This window comes from Rhizophagus irregularis, chromosome 1, assembly GCF_026210795.1.
Source record: "Rhizophagus irregularis chromosome 1, complete sequence".
Lineage (NCBI taxonomy): Eukaryota > Fungi > Glomeromycota > Glomeromycetes > Glomerales > Glomeraceae > Rhizophagus > Rhizophagus irregularis.
The window spans coordinates 6,252,367-6,272,800 of record NC_089429.1 but is presented as its reverse complement, the minus strand read 5'-3'; the positions used below and the strand labels follow the sequence as shown (position 1 = coordinate 6,272,800).

At 27.1% G+C, this 20,434-nt stretch overlaps 3 protein-coding genes across 3 annotated transcripts; 1 reads left to right on the top strand and 2 right to left on the bottom strand.

Annotated features, from left to right (window-relative positions):
* Positions 1-4,754: 4,754 nt before the first annotated feature.
* On the bottom strand, positions 4,755-6,918 carry OCT59_001304 (uncharacterized protein; the record flags this gene model as incomplete). Its single annotated transcript, XM_066139466.1, has 14 exons — positions 4,755-4,823; positions 4,908-5,077; positions 5,211-5,235; positions 5,329-5,341; positions 5,480-5,513; positions 5,592-5,608; positions 5,766-5,784; positions 5,854-5,890; positions 5,953-5,981; positions 6,059-6,078; positions 6,159-6,189; positions 6,296-6,374; positions 6,442-6,459; positions 6,883-6,918. The coding sequence occupies 14 exons, from the start codon at positions 6,916-6,918 to the stop codon at positions 4,755-4,757; spliced, it is 597 nt and encodes a 198-aa protein (XP_065988867.1).
* Positions 6,919-16,519: 9,601 nt separating this feature from the next.
* Positions 16,520-17,813, bottom strand: OCT59_001303 (uncharacterized protein). Its single transcript, XM_025325428.2, has 6 exons — positions 17,713-17,813; positions 17,553-17,628; positions 17,273-17,466; positions 17,129-17,201; positions 16,802-17,041; positions 16,520-16,730 (listed from the first exon to the last, which is right to left on the bottom strand). Exons 2-6 carry the CDS (start codon positions 17,625-17,627, stop codon positions 16,638-16,640), a joined length of 675 nt encoding a protein of 224 aa, XP_025181303.1. The 5' UTR covers position 17,628; positions 17,713-17,813; the 3' UTR covers positions 16,520-16,637.
* A 1,278-nt stretch (positions 17,814-19,091) lies between these two features.
* Positions 19,092-20,276, top strand: OCT59_001302 (uncharacterized protein; the record flags this gene model as incomplete). The annotated part of the gene is made up of 1 exon (XM_025325427.1): positions 19,092-20,276. The coding sequence occupies one exon, from the start codon at positions 19,092-19,094 to the stop codon at positions 20,274-20,276; it is 1,185 nt and encodes a 394-aa protein (XP_025181302.1).
* Positions 20,277-20,434: the final 158 nt, after the last annotated feature.

The following is a 20,434-nucleotide window of genomic DNA, read 5'->3' as shown; positions in this document are numbered from 1 at the left end:
TATCTTAACCCTAACCAACCTTAATCCTATCCCTCATCCTCAATCCTCGCTCATTCATTTTATTCATTCCTTTATATATATATTTTACTTTTATACCCCCTTCATATAACCAGTTCTTTAACCTTAGTTTATCCTCAAAATTTATATTATTTATTTCATGGGGAATTGGGAATAAATAGGGCTTTTTCCCTTCGGGAAGAAAACCCCTTCCCATGAAATAAATGGGTAAGCGTGTCACTCATTAAATATTAACTATTTTAAACTTAACTATAAATTAGTAATTTCTCGGCTATCTATTGAGTCCTGGTCATTTATAAACTCAGCCATGAGTGACACTTAGTGCGACAGGGGATTATAATTTATAAATTTAATTTCTAAACAAACTTAATGAGTCAGAACTCGATAGATAACATGTATAAGATAAAATCTTTTAAAAAATCATTATACCACATCGTTATTATATCGGGTTCTGACTTGTATTTCTTGATAGTAATGCGAAGTTTTTAATTTAATTTTTGTGTATTCATTCATGACTTAAAATTTAATAAATCTTGAATAATTTATTTATTTATTTATTTATTTATTCTTAATAAAAAATTATTATTCTCATCATATAATTGAAAAAATGATTAAAAATTTGAAGTTCTCTATATAATATGAACTAACAACTCATTTTAATTAATCTAAATGATAAATTACAGATTGGATAACTGATCATAAATTCACTATTTGTAATTTGAGATAAATTCTTCGCCCAATTACGATAATTGCTATCTATATTTAAATTATTCCATTCATCTTTGGATTCAAATACGAAAATAACCTTAATATTCTTTTCAAAAATTAATTGTTTCAAACATTTTAATAACGTAGTTTTGACTTAAATTGCCAAAATAAATTTTTTGTAGACGTCGTGGGGTAAGTCGAGTTGATAAAAGTGTGAATTACGTTTTGTGATTCGACGTGACTGTTTTTTGAACAGATAATCGCTCGTGTGGAACTTGCCCAATGTTGAAGTGCGCAACTATGAGCAAGATTAATATGGGAGGGTGCGGTAAGTAACCCTATACTAATATTTTTATTTTCTTACTTTAGAAATTACGGCACGAAAAATATTTACTTATAAAAAATTCCCTTTTTATTCATTAAACTTTACATTATATAAATTATAAAAAATACAAATATACTCCTATTTTAAAGGTGGAAAACAAAAGTGCGGAGAAAAAAACCACGAGTTATCAGATTAGCACGTGTACTCTTTATCAATTCACATGTTCAGGATCCTAAACATGCTAGGAAGACAGTAAGAAGTGCCGTGAACGGTCTTCGTTTCTTAACATCTGGCTTAATATCTAGTTTTCCTTAACTATCAATTCGCCAAAGATTTAGTTTCACATTTTCGTAAATTTCGCGTAGTAATTAAATTTTGTATTGTACGATATAATATATAATCGTTTTGTCCCGCCAATATACTGTACATTACTATGTATTATATAAAAATTTCATTCCCGAAGAATTATTTTATTCGACCTATTATCATAAAGCTAGTAAGGAGATAAGGAAGATTTTTTCCTTTATGGCGAGTCATTTATAACTGCAGGTATAATTGTATCCCAAATTCTAGTGCTCCTAACGGAACGGGTCGACCCTTAAAAGCTCGGGTCGGGTTCAATAATTTTTATGACCCGGTGACCCCCGGTTGACCCGAGTTATTGAACAAATACTAATTAATTATAATAAATGAATGATAACAAAGCTTCATAATATTACAAATCTATTATATCTATTATAATTTCATTAAAGATTCATTATAATGCCGAAAAAATGGTGGTTGCTCATTTTTTTTCCTTTGAAAATTCGGGTTTAGACCCGGGATATCCGGTCGAACTATACTCGGGTCGGGTTTAGAGTCAAGACCTTTTCACTTTGGTCGGGTCGGGTATATCTGTTGTGCCTCAGATCGATTCTTGCCTCAGATTGAAGCTCACGCACCTCACATTGAGATTGTCACCTGACGCACCTCATTTGAATCATTCAATAAAGTCTGTTATAAGTAAACTTTTTTTCTCATTAATTAAACCACTTTTTGTAACATAAGCAAACTTGTGCACCATAATGAGTTACATGTTTCCTGAAATGTTTATGTAAATCCGATTTATATTGAAGTTTATATTTGTGTTTTATCTGAAAAATCATTAAATTTTAAGTCATTTTTCAAATGAAAAGATTTAATAAGTATGATTCCAATTAATCTGAAATTATAGGATTGTAATGATAAATAAGTTTACTTAGTACTTAAAAATACATTAAAATTGGAAATTTTGATGTTTAATTATAGCACATTTTTATTAGCAATTGAGGTGCGTCAGATGACAATCTCAATCTGAGGTGCGTGAGCTTCAATCTGAGGCAAGAATCGATCTGAGGCACAACATATCTACAAAACCCGACCCGACTTGACCCGTTAGGAGCACTACCAAATTCTTTTTTTTAGAAAAAAAATATTAATTTTTAGGAAATTTTAAAAGTATATCTTCTATATATTTAAGAATTTTTTTTCAACATTTGATATAGAATCAGGATTAATATTAAGAGGGTCAGGTATATATATAATACATCTATTCCATCGGTTTTACCTAGTTCTTCACATTGCATATAATTTATGTAATTAGCCGAATATCAATTAGTAGGGAGTTTAAACGTGTTAAAAAAATTTCATATCTAAAATAATGTGTGTGATTTATCATTTACAAGTTATACAAGTTATTATTTTATTAATATACTAGTTATTATAAAGCACTTGTTAGGTCAATACCATAATCGGTTGTTGACCATGTTTTGAGAACTTTGGTGCATCAAGCGCGTGCGCGATAGTTTAAAGGAGATTTAATAAAAAGAACCATAAATTAAATTTCTTTATGTAATAACTCTATGATAATAATGAATCATAAAAATTATTAACATAAAAATTTTTAATAGTTTATCAATATTAACATAAGAACTTTTAATAGTTTATCAATAACTCGTTCATCGTCGTTAACATTTATGCTAATGGCCCAATCAAGGCTATTTTGGGCCATATTATTAGAAATATTAATAAAAATTTAGATTGGTTGCGCGTATTTTAATTGTAATTCGCTAGGAATTTCAGAGCCTTTTTATAAGAAATTTTCGACAGCCACACGCCGATTCAATTTGAGCTAAACTTCAAGATTTTATTAAAATATCGGAAAAATAAAATTTGAAACGGAACGATTTGTTCACTTGTTACGTCAAAAAATGATCAAAGAACATTCAAATAATAATAATAATAATAATAAATGTTACAATATTTCATAATTGTATTTGAAGAAAAAAAAAGTAAAATAAATGCGCCATTATCTCTATTAGGGTACCTTCTGCAACAAATTTAACGCCTGACTCCATGGAAAAAAATAATACATTCGGCGAAGCATCAATGCTTAATTATCCACACTTCAATTTTATCAATTTGTCCATTTTTTATAAATCCATTTTTCTTTTATTGAATTCTTTGTTTAAATTTATAAACAAAAAACTTTGATTGAAATTGAGAATTTGTTATGATAGGGTATAATGAAATATGAAGAATTTTTAACTGTAACATTGAAACATTTTAACTCAAATTTTTATAAAGAATAAAAAACTACTATCAAAAAAAAAGTTTAGGTACATATTTTATAAAGTGTCTGATTTAATAAATATTGTATAATTTTTGTTATAATGTTTTCAAAAAATATGAAATCGGGATACAGTGTATTGTATTTTAGCTATTGGTCGTGTTACGAATCTTATCAGATATTGGTTCAAGTAATTTCCTTCACAAACGTATTCATATAGATTTGAACTTTCGAAGAAAAATCGGTTAAAGAAAGAATTTAAAAAATTTACATAATCATTAATACAACAGTTTTAAGTATTATCTTCTGCGATTTCTGTGCATCACCTGTTACGCAATTCCAAAAAGAGTGATGGAATAAATTTAACCGAAAGGTTTAACAAAAGTGGAAAAAATTAAATTAACGTTTAAGGAAGTTAGGTTCTAAAAGAAGTTAAAATTTTTATAAATTATTGTCGGTCAAAAGCATGTGTTTAGATGCTATTATTCTCATTTTTCTTTTCAGGGGTATGGGTTACTCAATGGGCTCACTGCCCTTAAAATAGTTAAAATACGTTATAATAGAAGACCCTAATTATCCTATTAAAAGCATTCTATTTCTATATTTTACTTTCTCACTTAAAATTCACAATAATAGATAGACTGTCGGGATGAAAAGATCACATGATAAAAATTATCGATGATGTGTTAAATTAGGTTAATTTAGTAACAATCATCAGTACATTAGATATCTTATAGTTTGTTAAATAGCGTTAAATTTATTAATTGTAGTAATTGTTTATAATCGGTTTATTTATTAATTAAAAGATACATTATTTAATCTATACTAGTATCTATATTAAAATCTATGTTAATTGTTAAAGATCTATATTAATCTAATTATCCAAAAAAAACACTAGATGCTCATTGCAGTTTTCCAAACCTAAAATCCAAAAACTACAAAAAAAATAGAGAAACGTTAGAAAACGTTTCAAATTTAAAAAAGTTTTGCAATTATGAAACATACCATATCCAATATTCTAGAACAAAATTCTGAAACATCAAAAAAAAAATGAAGTAAGTAGCGTTAGAATCTGCTTCTTTCTAATGAAAAGAAAGTTTCGCAACACCCGTTGCGTTATGCATTATAACATTGTTGTTTGACAAATTCAAAAATTCCAAAAAACAATCCACAAGATAAAGAATCCTATATAATCAATAAATTAAAAATTAAGATTATCAAAAAAAGCATAAAAACATAAATAATAAAATTAATTTGATTAACACAAACCTTTACCAACGTTAAGCCAATTCCACGATAAATACTTGCAACTCCCAATTCTTTCCAAGTAGTTTTAGCAAAAACGAACATGCTTTTGTGCTTTCCCTCTAATAAATCATTTACTTCAAATCTAACTTTTAAAGAGTCTAATGGTGCGGCAACTAGAGATTGCGCAGCTCCTACAATAGCTCCAGAGGTAAATACAATTGAAAATGGTGGTGGTGAATGTAAACTATGATTATAATCCGATTCAAAAAAAGAAGAAGTTCCATTAAATTGTGAAAAAACTGTAATATATGTTGTAAATAGGACTGCGCTTATCATTGAATTCGCTAACCTACAAAAAAAATTATATAGAAACGTTAACGTTTTTAATTAAATAAGATTATAAAAAAAATGAAAGTTTCGTAACGAACATCACGAAACTTACCCTTTTCACCTTCCTTAAAAAATTAATTAATTGAGTTATTTTAAATCAAAAATATCAAAATCATGTATAAAAAGATATTATACAGGCGGCTACAATATTATAATTTAACTCTTAGAAGAAAGTCTTAATTTAAAGGAAAGTATAATCGTACGAATCGGAACACGCATCAACCAAAGACCGAAACCCTACAAAAATAATATATATAAACGTTAATAAACGTTTCTAATTAAATTACTAAAAAATTGAAGTTTCGAGAAACATACCAAATCGGCGTTCCGAACTTAAGGTACAGTATCTCGAACTCAAATCTACAGAAAAAGTAAAAAATAAGAAGTTAATAAACGTTTCTATTTTTTTTTTAAAAAAAAAATAAATATAAAAATAAATATAAAGACTAACTTTTTAGTTGCGAAACTCACCATTTCCCCGTACCTTACGCGTCAAATGCTCCGAAGTCTAAAAAGAAAATAAACGAAACGTTAGCGATCGTTTCATTAAAAGAATTAACAAAAGTAAACCCCTTACCGAGTTTTCCACGCGTCCGAAGACCGGTAGGCGGTAGCTTATGAAACGTTAGAAGTTTAGTTGAAAGAATTATTTACAGAAGTCAAAAACTATCCGCACACGTCCAAATATTCCAAAGGATTGACTGTCTACAAAAAGAAAAAAATGAAACGTTAGTAACAGTTTCGTTAAAATAAAAATATTTAAAAAAAAGAAGTTTACTAACGTCCGGCCTGAAAGATCCGCCTAAAAAAAGAAAAAGGAACTAAACTTTTAGTAAAGTTCGTTAAAAATAAAAAATTAATAAAAAAAAATTAATGTCTAACCGGAATCCCGATAAGAGATCCAGAAAACCATCTAAAAAAAACCCCCGAAACGTTAATAAGCGTTTTGTCAATGAAAAATACGCCTCTTCCCAAAAATTTTTTTTTAAAAATAGAAAAAAAAAAATCCCTCCTCTTACCGAATTTCAACGCGTTTTTTGGCCATCTAAAAAGTAACCAAAATTCCCGAGCGTCTGAAGGCCGGAACGAAGACAAACCCTATAAAAAAAGGAAGATTAGTACTAAAAACGAAAAAAAAATTACTTAGAAAACCCAAAAATTTTACATTTCCACAAGAGATTCGCTGAAACGAGAACGTAACTTGAAAAAAATTAGACTTATTTTTTTCACTTTGAAGCGTTTAATTTAGGTGAAAGGGAAGGTTGAAGAGAGGAGAAAACGAAAGAAAAGGCGAGGGAAACGAAAGAGAGGAAGGAAAGAACGAAAAAAAGAGGGAAAGGGGGGAACGAAAGAAAAGGGAGAGGAAGTTTCATTAAAAAAAAAGTTTAGTAAAAAAAGATCGATTATTAGTATTATATCACGTGACTGATATAATAAACCCGGTAAATGTTTATCTTTTATATCCCGCCGGAATATTAATAATGGTAATATAAAAAATCCAGTTAATTTCCGGAATTTTTATAGTACTTGTTTATTTAACCGGAAATTAATTTCCGGCAATTTAAAATATTCCCCGATATTAAAAACATAATTAGCCCTAAATGACGTCACATATATGATGTAAATTTTCTGCGTCAGTCATATTATAAGTAATTTAGCACCTTTTTGTGTGACAGCCTGACAGGTTCGTGCGCAGCCAGCAAATTGTGGCGCAACGATAATCAGAGAGAATTTTTTTAACTTCAAAAATTACTAGAAAGATGTAATTTTTAAGTTTACTTAGGCGAATTTTGTTAAATAAGTCAATAATGATACTTAAAATTTTTCTTTCACGAAATCCATTTTTGGAAACGATCGACAAAGACGGTAGAATCAATCATTTATATGTAAAGTCAAAATCGGCATTCGTAACCTTCTTCCGAATCCTAATTAAACTTGCAGAGCAGGTGAAATTACATCTACTATATAAGTTTAAAAACTTCATGTCAAAGAAAAAATCCTTAATGATGTTTTTTTTAAAATTTGCTGTGCCACGAACCTGGCACACAACGTCATTTGCAAAAATGTCACAATAGTGTTACAAGTTTCGGTTAAGGTTAAAACACAGTAAAAAAGCCTACTTGCAACTTTTCACATCAAATTTAAATCCTAAATATAAATATTTTCGTATTTTTTTTCATTACGGTCGCGTTACTTTACAATGAAACAAACATATTTTCGCGAGCCAAAATATTCCAAGAATTACCTTATTCCAACCTACTGTATATGAACAATATGTGAATGATTTTGCATTCTCCGAATGGTGAAAAGCCAGAATACAACATTGAATAAAAAGAACTGCAGTAGCATGCGCAAAATAGTTGACGAGAAATAAGAACAAAAAATAAAAACATTATTCAGAATCGATATAATTTTTTCTTCGAAAATACACCTGTAATTGAACGTGAACCGAGGGATTATATTGATAGAAAAAAATCAAAAGGTATCCGTCAACGAATTCATTTTCATGGTGATGAACACCTATCGATCGTTGGCTCCTGATTTTTTAAAAACTTTTATATATAATTTTATTATTGCGCTTTTCAAAATTGTGCTACCCCCTGCAGGTCATCTAATAAAAAAGACAATTTTGTCCGGTAATTGTCCTGGAATCGTCCTATAATCATAATCATTCAGTAATTGTCCAGTAATTGTCCTGTAATCATAATCATCAAGTAATTATAACGTACAGTCAAACCTTTATATAACGATATGTCGGGACTCATAAGAAAAAATTTAAAAAATATCGTTATATCAAATTATACCGATATTTATATGTCCTCACATATAGTGGGAATGTAAAATTTTATCGGTATATCAAGTTTTTAATAATGTATCGGTATATCGAATATCGGTATATCGAGTTCTGACTGTATACAGAATTCTGAATAATAATACGATAATAATAAAAAAATTATAAAAATAAAATGATTTAGAAAAAATTGATATTCTAATAATTCTAAAATATCACTCTTTTGGTTCAACCATGTATTAAATAAATAAATCATGGCACTTATTCTCATTGAATTACTTATTTCAAATGATGTTTGTAAAGATTTTCTAATATATCTTCAAAAGTTCAATCTAATACTGTAAAAGAAGAATTTTGTGATTAGTGAATATGGGTACGTTAAAAAAATGCGAGATTCTAAAAATTAAAATTATATAGGCGCAAAGCGCAATTTTATATTTGAAGATACCTTATATATTGATCGACGAAAGAAAGGGATCGCAACCCGTTAGAATCGAAACGTTGATACGAAAATTTATTACCCAAAACCAATCGATCAAGAGATGTATTTTTAGATACAATGAGTTTATAAGTGGAATATTTATCACCAAAGAATTTTTAAGTTTAAAGATAGTATTAAAATATTAATCAAATAAAAAAATGTATTCATTTTTTTTAAAAAAAAAGTTATAATATTTTCTTTTCTTCTTATGATTTACCATGTTTTGTCGGTAGTTCAACATGGTAGGTAAATTAAAAATAAAATATGCTGAATAATTCATCATATAGTAAAACATAAATATCCTATTAGAAGGTGGGATTAAAATATTGGTTACAACACGTTATTTATTTAAAAAACTAAACATTTATAAAATAACTTAAAATTAGACATGACCTTGAGTGGCATGCATAATAATACAGTTATTAAATGGGAGGGTAACATAAACAGTCAATAGTGGGACAATGGATTAGATGCAGTCTCGTATTGACCGATATTTTACCCTTCCATCAAATTCGGGTTACATTCAGATTAATCTCTTTAATAGTAATAACTTTACTTATCGGGAAACTTATTCCTACAAATTCATTATTATTTTCTCAATAAATTAACTTAATTTGGTATTTCCGTCGTTGCCGTCTTCCCCTTTTAATAATTTTATATGATATCTTTGTATTGTACATATCAGATTATCTCTTGCTAATTGATGAGTATGTATGAAACTGATATAATCTACTTTTGATTGTTTAAATGAAAATTTTTTCTCAATGAATTAACTTATTTTGGGTTTTCCGCTGTGAGTTCTCTTTCTCCTTTCTATCAAAACTCATTTTTTCTAGATTGATAAAGGAAAGAACGTATCAGAGCAAAAACTTTAATTAATAATTTTATTGATAAGAACTTTTTACATATGATCTTTGCACATGATAAGAAAATTAATGATCAAAAAAAGTTAATTCGCGTCTAATAATTAATTATACTATATAAAAACTTTAATTTCTAAGGTAGGATGGCGTTTTTTTATAGTGCAAACTAATAAATGTGATTAAAATTATGTCGGGCGAAAAAATGTTGTGCATTTGTGACATTCCAGAGGACTTTTGTGACTTGCCAGAGGACGTTCTTTTCGTTTTTTTTTTTTTGCTTTTTCGTTTTATTTATTCCGATAACTTGGAACTTGGATTTTAATTTAATCCATTCGAACTTGAGATATTATATAACAAAAACAAGAACAATTCATTTAATTGAGAACGTTAGACATGTTTATGTATTGTACGTAGTTGAAAATTTCATTTTATAAAAAAATGTATAATATAAATTATATAATACATATGTAACAATATATAATCTTGTTACTATATACTGTGTAAATAAATACGATTGTATTGATAAAGCCTAGATAACCTTACATGAACAAGATAATATATACAGTTATAACGTATACACTTGATTGTCACATCAGCATACAGAGTTTTTTTTTTTTTAATATATATAGAGCTACTCCGTCCACCATCATTATTCTGGGACTTGGATCTTAAATATATTAGACGTCTACATTCCTTCATTTCAGCGTCGTGTATTAACGATTAAAGATCCTAATCCACAGGTAAAGCAAACAATAAATAATAATGTTAATAATTTATCAAGATTTTTATAGTATCTAAATAAATATTTTTTTATTTACGGATAGCCCTAAAATTCTTTGAATAATTTATGCGATTTAAAGCGCATAATATTATACAAAGATAATGGATAGTATTAAAGGAATATTTGGATAAATTTGTGATATTCCTTTATTCGCTTTAATACCAAGACTTGGGGTAAGTATTGATTTAATATGATCGTAATAATTATGATATCGAAATTCTTATTTTAGTCTCGCATTTCTTTACCAGCAATCTATAATAAAATGAGAAAGATAAATATTAAAGTTAAAAATGTTAAAACGGTGTCGAAATACGACTACCCGGCGTTACGGCATACTCAATTCGAAAATCAAGTATTTTAAATTATCGATTTTTACGATTCTTTATTCGAACGAATATTTTCTTTGTTAATGTTAATAAATGTAAAATATATTTTTTACATATTTTTTTATTTATTCTTTATTCGAAAGAATATTTAATATAATAAAGTTATGCGCTATATCGACGTTTTTTATTTTCGAAATTTTATCTTAATGAATCATTTATGCGTTTGAATCGCGGAATTTTGATAAAAACAAAAAAAATAAAGGCTTTATTCTTCCTCAAGTCAATTGCAATTTAATTGTTAATTAACGCTATCAGTTATTAATACAATGATAAAAAATATATCAATAAATTCCTCGTCATTGAATTAATTAACGAATTTTAATGACTAAGTTTTTTCGGGTGACTAGTGACTATAAAAAAAACAAGGAACAATTCGGAATTCGGAATTTAGATCCGCCTGTCACCCGTGCATTCGGTAGGATTTTCTTTTTTTGGATAATTAGATCCGATAATAAAAATGAATCCATTTTAGAAGAAACCGATAATATTGTTTCATTATTCAATAAAAAAAATTTTTTTAGAAAATTCCTCGTGAAAAAAAGTAGAAACCAGGAAAGAGGGCTTATAGTGCGTAATGTTTTAATAATGATTTAAAAGATAAAAAAAAAAATAATAAATAATTTGGTCTGGGAAACAGGATTTTAAATAAAAGAAATTCTAAATAGAGTTTAGTACAAAAAAAAATATAATAGCATCTGGGAAATTTATTTTGATTGTTCCAGATTTATAAAATTCAATAAAGTCATTTCCAAAAAAAAATTTTTCTGTAACAATAAGAAACAATATTAATTGGTCACGCGATAAATATGATACTGTTCACATGATTTAAAAAAAATACCGTTGGTCACTGCATATAGTACCCAAGGTCTTATTCAAGAACTCGATATTTTAAATTGAATAGCACCCGCGGGTACTTCGTGAGGAACCGGGTACTATATTTGGATATAAATTATATGAAAAGTGATAATTTATTAAAGGTTATACCCCGGGTATTATTCAAGAACTAGGTAGCATGGGTGGTGAATAATACCCAGGTCTTAATAATGGGGTACTATTTTTGGGGGATACTATATGCAGTGGCCAACTGGTATATTTTTTTTTTTAATGAGTATATTTCCAAAATTATAGTGAATGATTAAAATTTTATTTATGTATATAATATATTTTATATTTCGTTAAACTTGATCACATGAATGAATTTTTTTTTGTTGTTATTGTACGTAAATATTATTTTGTGAATTTACAAGAAAATAAGAAAAGATATACAGATCTTTTTACGTAAAAAAGAGTCACCCACATATTAAATTGCAGAAATTTGTCCAAATATCTTTCTCAACAATTGACGGTAAAAGTACATCGTTATCATTAACTCTTAAAGAATCATTATTGGAGAAACTAAAATTAACAAATAGGATTAGCTCAAAATTTGTCTATTAATTAATTAGAAGAAAAGTATTTTCTTCAGTACAAACATATCATATCCATCGCAGAAAACTAACGCATAACGTCCCTATAGAGTATTAAGAATTCTTATTGCCACTTTACCAGTTACGCCACCTAAGTGTTTTAGTTTGAAGAAAAAAATTTGCATATTCTCCAAATATTATGCATTCTGGCTCAAATTTCATAAACAACATATCTAAAAAAGAAATTACATTAGTTAAAATTATTACAAAAGAACTAGCGGCTAAAGATGATATACAGTAAATATATACCAATAAAAAATTCTGTACAACAGATTTCGATTAGCAAGCTCCAAATTTCCAAATTTGAAACTTGTTTTTGCATGACAGATTCTATTTTAGAAGTCCTTGCATATGTAATGTAATACACTGTAAGCGACAATATTCATTTGGAATTTAGATTATCCACTAATCTAAATCTATGGAGATTTTGCCAATCCTATTTTGACTAAACATCACAAGTTAAATAAACAAAAATGTTCTTAGATATATAATCGTTTGTAATTTACGAACTTTTGAAAATTGACTCTCATTATTTATCAATATTAAAAAGTACAAAATTAATAATAATAATGAGGACTTATATATAAAAAACAATTAATTACTAAAACTAATGATGAAATGGGTAATATATAATAATATTTTGGTTTAGAAATGATAATAAGCAGGATAACAATGAAATGGAAGCGTTCAACAGAAAAACAGATAACTGCAATGTCGTTATCCTAAAAAAAAATATTAATTGTTAGGCATCATTTTTTAAAGAAAAAGATCAATGGTAACAATAAATAGATTATATAAAAACAAAAGAGTTTAACTTCAAGTACACCAAATTGTATAATAATATATGACACAGATTTTATAGGGTTTAAAAACATTTATCGTTATTACTTGCGGTTAGAAGCACTTAGTAATGAAAATCTTGTTATATTATATTAATAGTGCTGATGAACTGGGATCATTATAATGAAACAATATATTGGACAAGTGGCGATAACGGGAATATAATTAGATTTATATCGTACGATGTGTGAACATGGACTAGCAGCTGATGATGATCATAAGATAATTGACGATTAAACATCATCTCGAAGAAATTCCAAGTTTTACCAAAAACTTTCAAAAACGGAGATTAATGACGACGACGATTTAAATCAGAATAACTTTCGTCTTTCAAGAAAACGAGACGTGAGCAAAAGGGTATTAAAATCCACGATCAATTACTCCAGAATTAAAATAATATCTTCTGTTCATCTTATTACAAATACTCAAGGGCACAAGTGGATGAGCTTAATGCTAGTGATACTAAAGCAACAAAATAATTGGAGTCCATTTATCAAAGTAGCAACAAAAATAAGTCGATTACTGGTTTTTTCCAACGATAAAGCTTCAAGTAAAGAAAGAGCATGCAAATGAGAAAGAAATACTTATCTTGATGGTTGAAATCGATGATATGATCTGTTGTGATAAGGGTGGCTTCGGACTGGACTGGCAGTTGTGTCGATGCAGAATAATACTTATTGGATGAGTAGTTCGGATAGATCGAAGTTGAACGTGATGAATAAGTTGGATGTTTAAGTACGTGTCTGATTATTATTCATGAGTAATTGCATTCGTACGGTACATGTCGACATTAAATTCTTTTTAATAATTTGTGAAATATTTAGGATCAATTCGGTTTGGTTTTCTTTTTGCCATATCTTGTACCTCCTCGCAAATTTTAAAGATCTTACCGCTTCCCGAGTAATTGCTTGATACATAATCTAAGTAGGTGGCTCGTCTTTTCTTAAATATATATATCATCTTAATTTATTTTATTAATATATATATATATATACTGTATATTTATATAAGCATTTATCTTTCTATCCTAAAGAAACAGTAGGTGATATTAATTCTTCAAGTACATCTAATGAGTTACACCATTTGCAGTCCCTATTCCAACCTCCAGCAATTAAACTCTACTGTTGCAGAATGTAGATCTAATATTTCTCCATAAGTTTTTAACATTACCTCGAAAATTATAGATAATATAGTTATAATTATAACCTCCGATGTTGTATAGTATAGTAATGCATTTTATACTACGGTGGATATAAAAACTTGATCCCCATTGAGATTGATAAATTTTATCGATCATTTTTTTTAAAGAAAAGGTGAAAAAAAAAATTTTTTTATTTTTTATTTTTATTAAAAAAAATTGTTTTATTTTTTTATTTTTATTTTATTTTTATTATTATTAAAAAAAAATTGTTATTGTTTTATTTATTATTTTTATTTTTTATTTTTTATTAAAAAAAAATAAAAAAAATTGTAAAAAAAAATTTTTTTTTTATTTTTTTTTTTCAAAGAAAAGTTTTAAGTACTATCTGAGCGTTTCCAGCCATACCAATTTCGAAGTATAAGACGAATGAAATTAGTAAGTTCATCTAACTTCGAAGTTTTCTAGTTAAAAAGTAGACTTGGAGAAGCAGGATTTAAGGAACATTAATGCAATTTTACTAATGTTCCTTTTGATTTCTTTTTATTTTGTAGGTACCTACTGGACGCCTTGGATATTTGACTTCAGAACTTGAGATCGGTTTCAATGGAAGGTAGGAATTAGGGAGTGGTGATTTAGGGAATGTTAATAAACTTTATAAGCATTTCTTTTGTCTTTTTTTTTGTGGGTACTGTACCTACTTGAACGTCTGAACGAAGATTTGGCCTTGGATTCTGAATGAAAGATAGGCGTTGGGAATTGGGAGTTAGGGGACGTTAGTAGGACCTTTACTAACGTTTCTTTAACCCTAGATACTCCTACCTGAACGTTTTGAAAGGTGCAGGTTAAGAGCAACATTGTTTGGAGGACTTGGATGTTGCAATAGAAGATTTGATTGGAATTTACTTAAAGAAACATTTTAACGTTTCATTTTTTTCCTTTTTGTAGAAAACAGGTGCGTTCAATATGTCTTCCAGGATTATTAGATGGTAAATTACGAGGTTAATCGAAATTTTAACACCCATGTTTCTATTTTAAGCTTTTATTATATAGATTATTTTTGAATTTTGATTTGTTTTACTTAAATAAATAATAAAAGTGATTAGGAAAATTTTTTTAATTTTAAAAATTTTTTTTATTGAACATCAAAGTCTATCAAGTTATCTAGCAATTTCTAAATTTATAAAGTATAGCAGTATAGCATTAAAAATTTTCATGTATAGATTTTCTCGTTTAACTGAGAATGATAGCAATTCTATCATGTATATTTAATCCGGTTTTCTTATTTATCGTATAAATAAATTTTATGAAATTTCAATTATATTTTAACATAATATGTATCTTAAAAAGTTTCACGCGATGCATTAATTATTTAAGTCGGTAAAAAATTTATTATCAAAAAGTAGCGGATCACGTCTTTTCATATATAATTCTAATCGTATAAAATTTGATTTATGATAAATCTAATTAATTTCTAGTAGTCCTTTTTTATTATTTTTAAAATATTTTAAGAATACATGTTCATATATAAATACTGTATATTACCTTACGAGAGGATCATTCTTTTGTACCTAGCAAATAATTGGAAACGGAACGGAACATTATTTTTCTATAGATTCACATTGATGCTGCTTTGTATTAAGCCAAACTCCCTAAATATATTGTAAGATATTCTTACATAATAAACGTCCTTCCAAAACATCTTTTACGCTAGTCTTTAAATATCTTCTTGTTTCATCGTTATTTTTTCAATTTCGGTGTCTGTAACATCATCCGAAGAAATAGACAAAACGTGCTCATTTGATCAATATAAATTGGTGATTACCCAACTCTTCAATACTAATCCTAAGAAGAAAACCCTCTTCTATACTTCCCTCCAGACATACATTTAAATTCATGAAAGAAAATTCAATATTAATCATGAGAAATGTTAATCATGAAAAAAAAAAAACACTTCCCCTCTATCTTAATAAAAATGTTAATATAAAATCTTTCTCCGTATCTATTTCCTCTCATTAAAATTAGGAAAATTTAATATCTATTATAAAAAAAACCTAATCCACCGACTTAAATTATATTCGATTTCATTTAATAAATTTTGAAAAAAACCCTTCCTTCGTCGATGAACATCAGGAAATTTTTTATGCGTAACCATGCAACTTACATGAACTTGAATAGGATACGCCGAAATGTCAAATGATTGTCTGACGCACATTGTTCTTTTTTATTATTATTATTTTTCGTTTTAGGAACATTGTTAACGTTCCTTTTTCAGGAACAGCCTCTTGAACCTTAATGAGCGAAATAGAGGTATTTCTTTTTATTTTTTACATTTTATTTTTGTTTTAGGAACGTTACTAACGTACTAACTGAACGTTCCTTTTTTATGAACAGCCTCTTAAACTTTGAAATTGGGTGAAATGAAGGTATTTCTTTAATTTATTTTTGTTTTAGAAACATTACTAATGTTTTTTTTCTTTATTTTTTAACGAATTTTAAAATGAGTAAAATTGAGCTTTACTTTATTTTTTTTAAAAAAAAAAAAAATACTACGGATAATACAATAAATATAATATTATAAATTTATTTACAAAAATTTGATAATGACTTAATTTCTATTTTGTTATCTCCTCAGATTCATCGTCATAATTTATATAATCTTCAAATTTTAATTCATCACGCTCGGAAATGTCATCATCATCGTCAACCTAGTATTTTATTTTTACATATATTATTTAAAGATTATAATAACAAATCAAAAATAAATTTATTTACTTACCGGAAACTTCCAAGCTCTTAATAATTCTAATTCGTAATTAATTAATTGTAAACGGAAAGTCGAGTGTGGATCTATAATCGATTTTCCGTTTAAATAATTAAAAGCATCCTGATAGGTGAGCCAATAATGGTTCATTAAATAAGCTAACATTAATGTGGCAGATTCCGATGCTCCCGTCCAGCAATAAATTAGAACTCGACCACCTTCTTGTGCTGCTTGATATATAAATAAATTCGAAACCTAAAAATTTTATAAGAATTAATTATTGTTATTATCATCCAAACAAGAATATTCATATAATTATTAAAAATTATAAAGTATACTTACATCAAAAAATTCTGCTATATTTATTTCTGATGTGTTTAATCTTAAATATTTGGGAGGATCCCAATTAGGGTACCTAATTAAAAAAAAAAATTAATAAAAAAAAAAGATAAAATAAAATTAAATATTATTTATTTAATCACTCACTTTTGAGGAACATTTTTTTCAAAAAAATTTACACACGGAGAGACGTTTATGATGTGTGTAATCTTATATCGAGCTAACAAGTCACTATTAGCTCCTGTAGCCGCATCTGATATATATAAAAAATCCATAACTATCTCTGCTGGATTTTCAGCTCCATGGGCTAATCTGGAGGCAAGTTTGGAAAGTTTTTTTTCCTAAAAGAATTTAAATATTTATTTAAATATTTAGAACCAAATTTGTGTTTGAGAAGTTATAGAAGTTATAAATTTGAGGTACTAACATATTCTATATAATAAGTATGCGCAGTTTCATTTTCGATATTTTCAGCAGTAATAGTTCTAGCGGGATTTGACATGCTAAAAAAATAACGATGATAACAATTAATATACTAAATTTTTATATCAAACATCATACTTTTACTATACATATTCGTTATTTACTTTTAAAAATCAAGTAAAAAGCCTTAGAAATATTTTATTTTGTGTATAAATAATTTACGTATATAACGATATAAAACGATATAACGAAGAAACGAAGAAACGAAGAAAGCGTTACAGAGGTTTGTTCTATTTTATAGATTATTTTGGTCAGTAAAAAAGGAAATGATCAACAACTAAAAACATTATGAGTCCGGAGCGTGGCAAGCGTTTGTTTTGATGGCTTTGACGCAATTTATCCAATCAGAAATGACGCGACGGAAATCCCACGTGATTTGTCAATTTTTACACATCATAGTATATACATAAAGTATAATGTCCTTCGCTAGCTACCCTACGGCGTGTCGAATGTAGACAACACAAAGACAATAACGAACATATTACTGATTTTATTCGTGGCTTATCAGTTATTAACTTTCGATTTACATCAACTCGTACGTCCACAAAATAATGATCTACATACGAACAATGGACTTTCTCGGTCATAATAATTATGTTTCAAAAATCCATATTGTGAAACCTTACAATTTAATTAACGTCTAAAATTGGAAACAATAAAAATCTATGACTTATTTACTTTTTTTGTTATGGATTCGGATATTTGAAAATGGATTTCTTTATAAAGGATTGAAGAAATTTCAAAAAAGAATTATACACAATCAATAGTTCAAATTAATAATTACGACATAAAAATCTTTATTGAAAGTTGATAGCCCTATAGAATTTTTCTTAGAAAATTGACCATATCCGAGCTTTTTCAGATCTACCGGAGTTTTTTTTAGGCATGTTATATAGGAAAATTATGTACTTTCAATACTTTCAATAAAATCATAAATGGATCAAATCACTTCAATAAATTAAACTCCATAAATAAATAAATAAGTGGCTTAAAAAAATTAGAAATATTATATAAGTACTTATACATTTCAATAAAACTCTAAATGGAAGGTTATTTGGATCACTTTAAATTGATAATTATGCATGATGATTTTAACAATCAGTTTAACAATCAGCGTTATAATTAATAAAATAATTTTTTGAACTCCAAATCAAGCTTATTGAATTGTAACAAAATATTTCATATAATCAGAATTTTATACAATAATTATACAAGAAATTAAGAAATAGGAGATAATGATCTTCTTACAAAGGGGTTTTTTTTATTGTTAGTAGATCAATTCATATTTTTTCGTTTCTCACATGTACAACCCATAAATTTAACAAACATTATAAATTAAGCATGAATTATATTTTATCGTTTCATACTGTTTCATACTTTTATTTTACAGTACAATTTAGTATTCAATAACGTAACGTTTCAGAATTTATTTATTTTTATTACACAATTTAATAATTTCTATCGTTATCCTTCTTCATTAATAATGACGAAACTTATCGATGATATTCTTTTATTAATCTTGACTGAATTGCGGTTTGACCCCGCTTCGTTATATTCATGCATTTTAGTGAACAGAACTTGGTGTTGTTTAGCAATACCAATTTTATGGAAATATTTTTTTTATTCTTATAATCCTTACGCTCATAAAAAAGAATCACGTAAAAAACTTTACAATGTAATTTTTCATTTTCTACCAAAAGAAAAGTTGTCCGAATTAAATATTAATTTACCTTCAAATCCAATTTCAAATAAATTATTATTTAATTATATGGATTTTTTTACCCATCTTTCACCGATTTGGATTGAAGATATGGTACAACTTTCATTTAAGAAGGATTCTCCTTCTGTTTACAAAAAAATCTTATTAGAATTTGAAATATATCTTTTGATTTTTAGTAAATGTAAAAATATTAAGTATTTCGATTGGATTAAAAATAAGAGGTTATTTTTATTATGTCCAAATGTAAAAGAATTTTTTTCCGGCATACATCAATTGAAAATAAATATAGAATATATGGATCCGGAACTTTTATTTAGTCTTGGAATCATAAACATAACAGATCTTGAAGTAATAAATAGTAAAGATGATGATTTAATTTCATTTATTAGGATGAAAAATAATCTACCACTTTTATGTACACAATTAAGTGATATGATCAGTAAAAATGCTATTACGTTAAAAAAAATCATTTTGAGATTATCAATCACATTAATTTCACCCACATTTTTTCCATCATTGGAGAACTTACAATATTTAATCTTATATAATGATGATGATGGTGAATTTTATAATAGTATAAAATGGCAAGAATGGGAGCTCTATTTAAGAACGTCCTTTTTTCCAAATTTACAATATTTAGAAACTTCATACTTACCATGTAATATTGAATGCTTAATAATTGAAAGATCTGGTGGCAAAATTTTAGAAATTAAGATATGTCGTACACTTGAGTCTCGATATTATAGAATCGAAAATGAAAATTTAATTAGAATTATATCTAATTATTGTTCAAAGATAATAAGATTAACTATGGTCATTAACCCTATTAATTTTAATTTAGTTGGTAATATTTTTTCAAATTGTGTACATTTGAAAAAAATTTATTTTACAAAAGAAAATAATAATATGTCCGATAAAGATGTACTTAATAGGGAACAATATGTATGAAACTTCCGATCAAATTCACCTATAAGAATGAAAAAGTGGTTTTAAATCATTAAAATTTTTATATTCTTCTTTTTTTTTTTTATTAAACTAGTATTTTATTCATTTTTATAAATAAGATTTAATTTTTCATATCATATTAATAAATTATATCTAAATTT

Excerpts from the sequence above, each read along its gene's own strand:
- OCT59_001303 (XM_025325428.2), bottom strand. The coding sequence starts at position 17,627 with ATGTCAAATCCCGCTAGAACTATTACTGCTGAAAATATCGAAAATGAA. Across the intron at positions 17,467-17,552 it reads ATACTTATTATATAGAATAT|GAAAAAAAACTTTCCAAACT; the intron begins GTTAGTACCTCA and ends AAATTCTTTTAG. Across the intron at positions 16,731-16,801 it reads TAAGAGCTTGGAAGTTTCCG|GTTGACGATGATGATGACAT; the intron begins GTAAGTAAATAA and ends ATAAAATACTAG.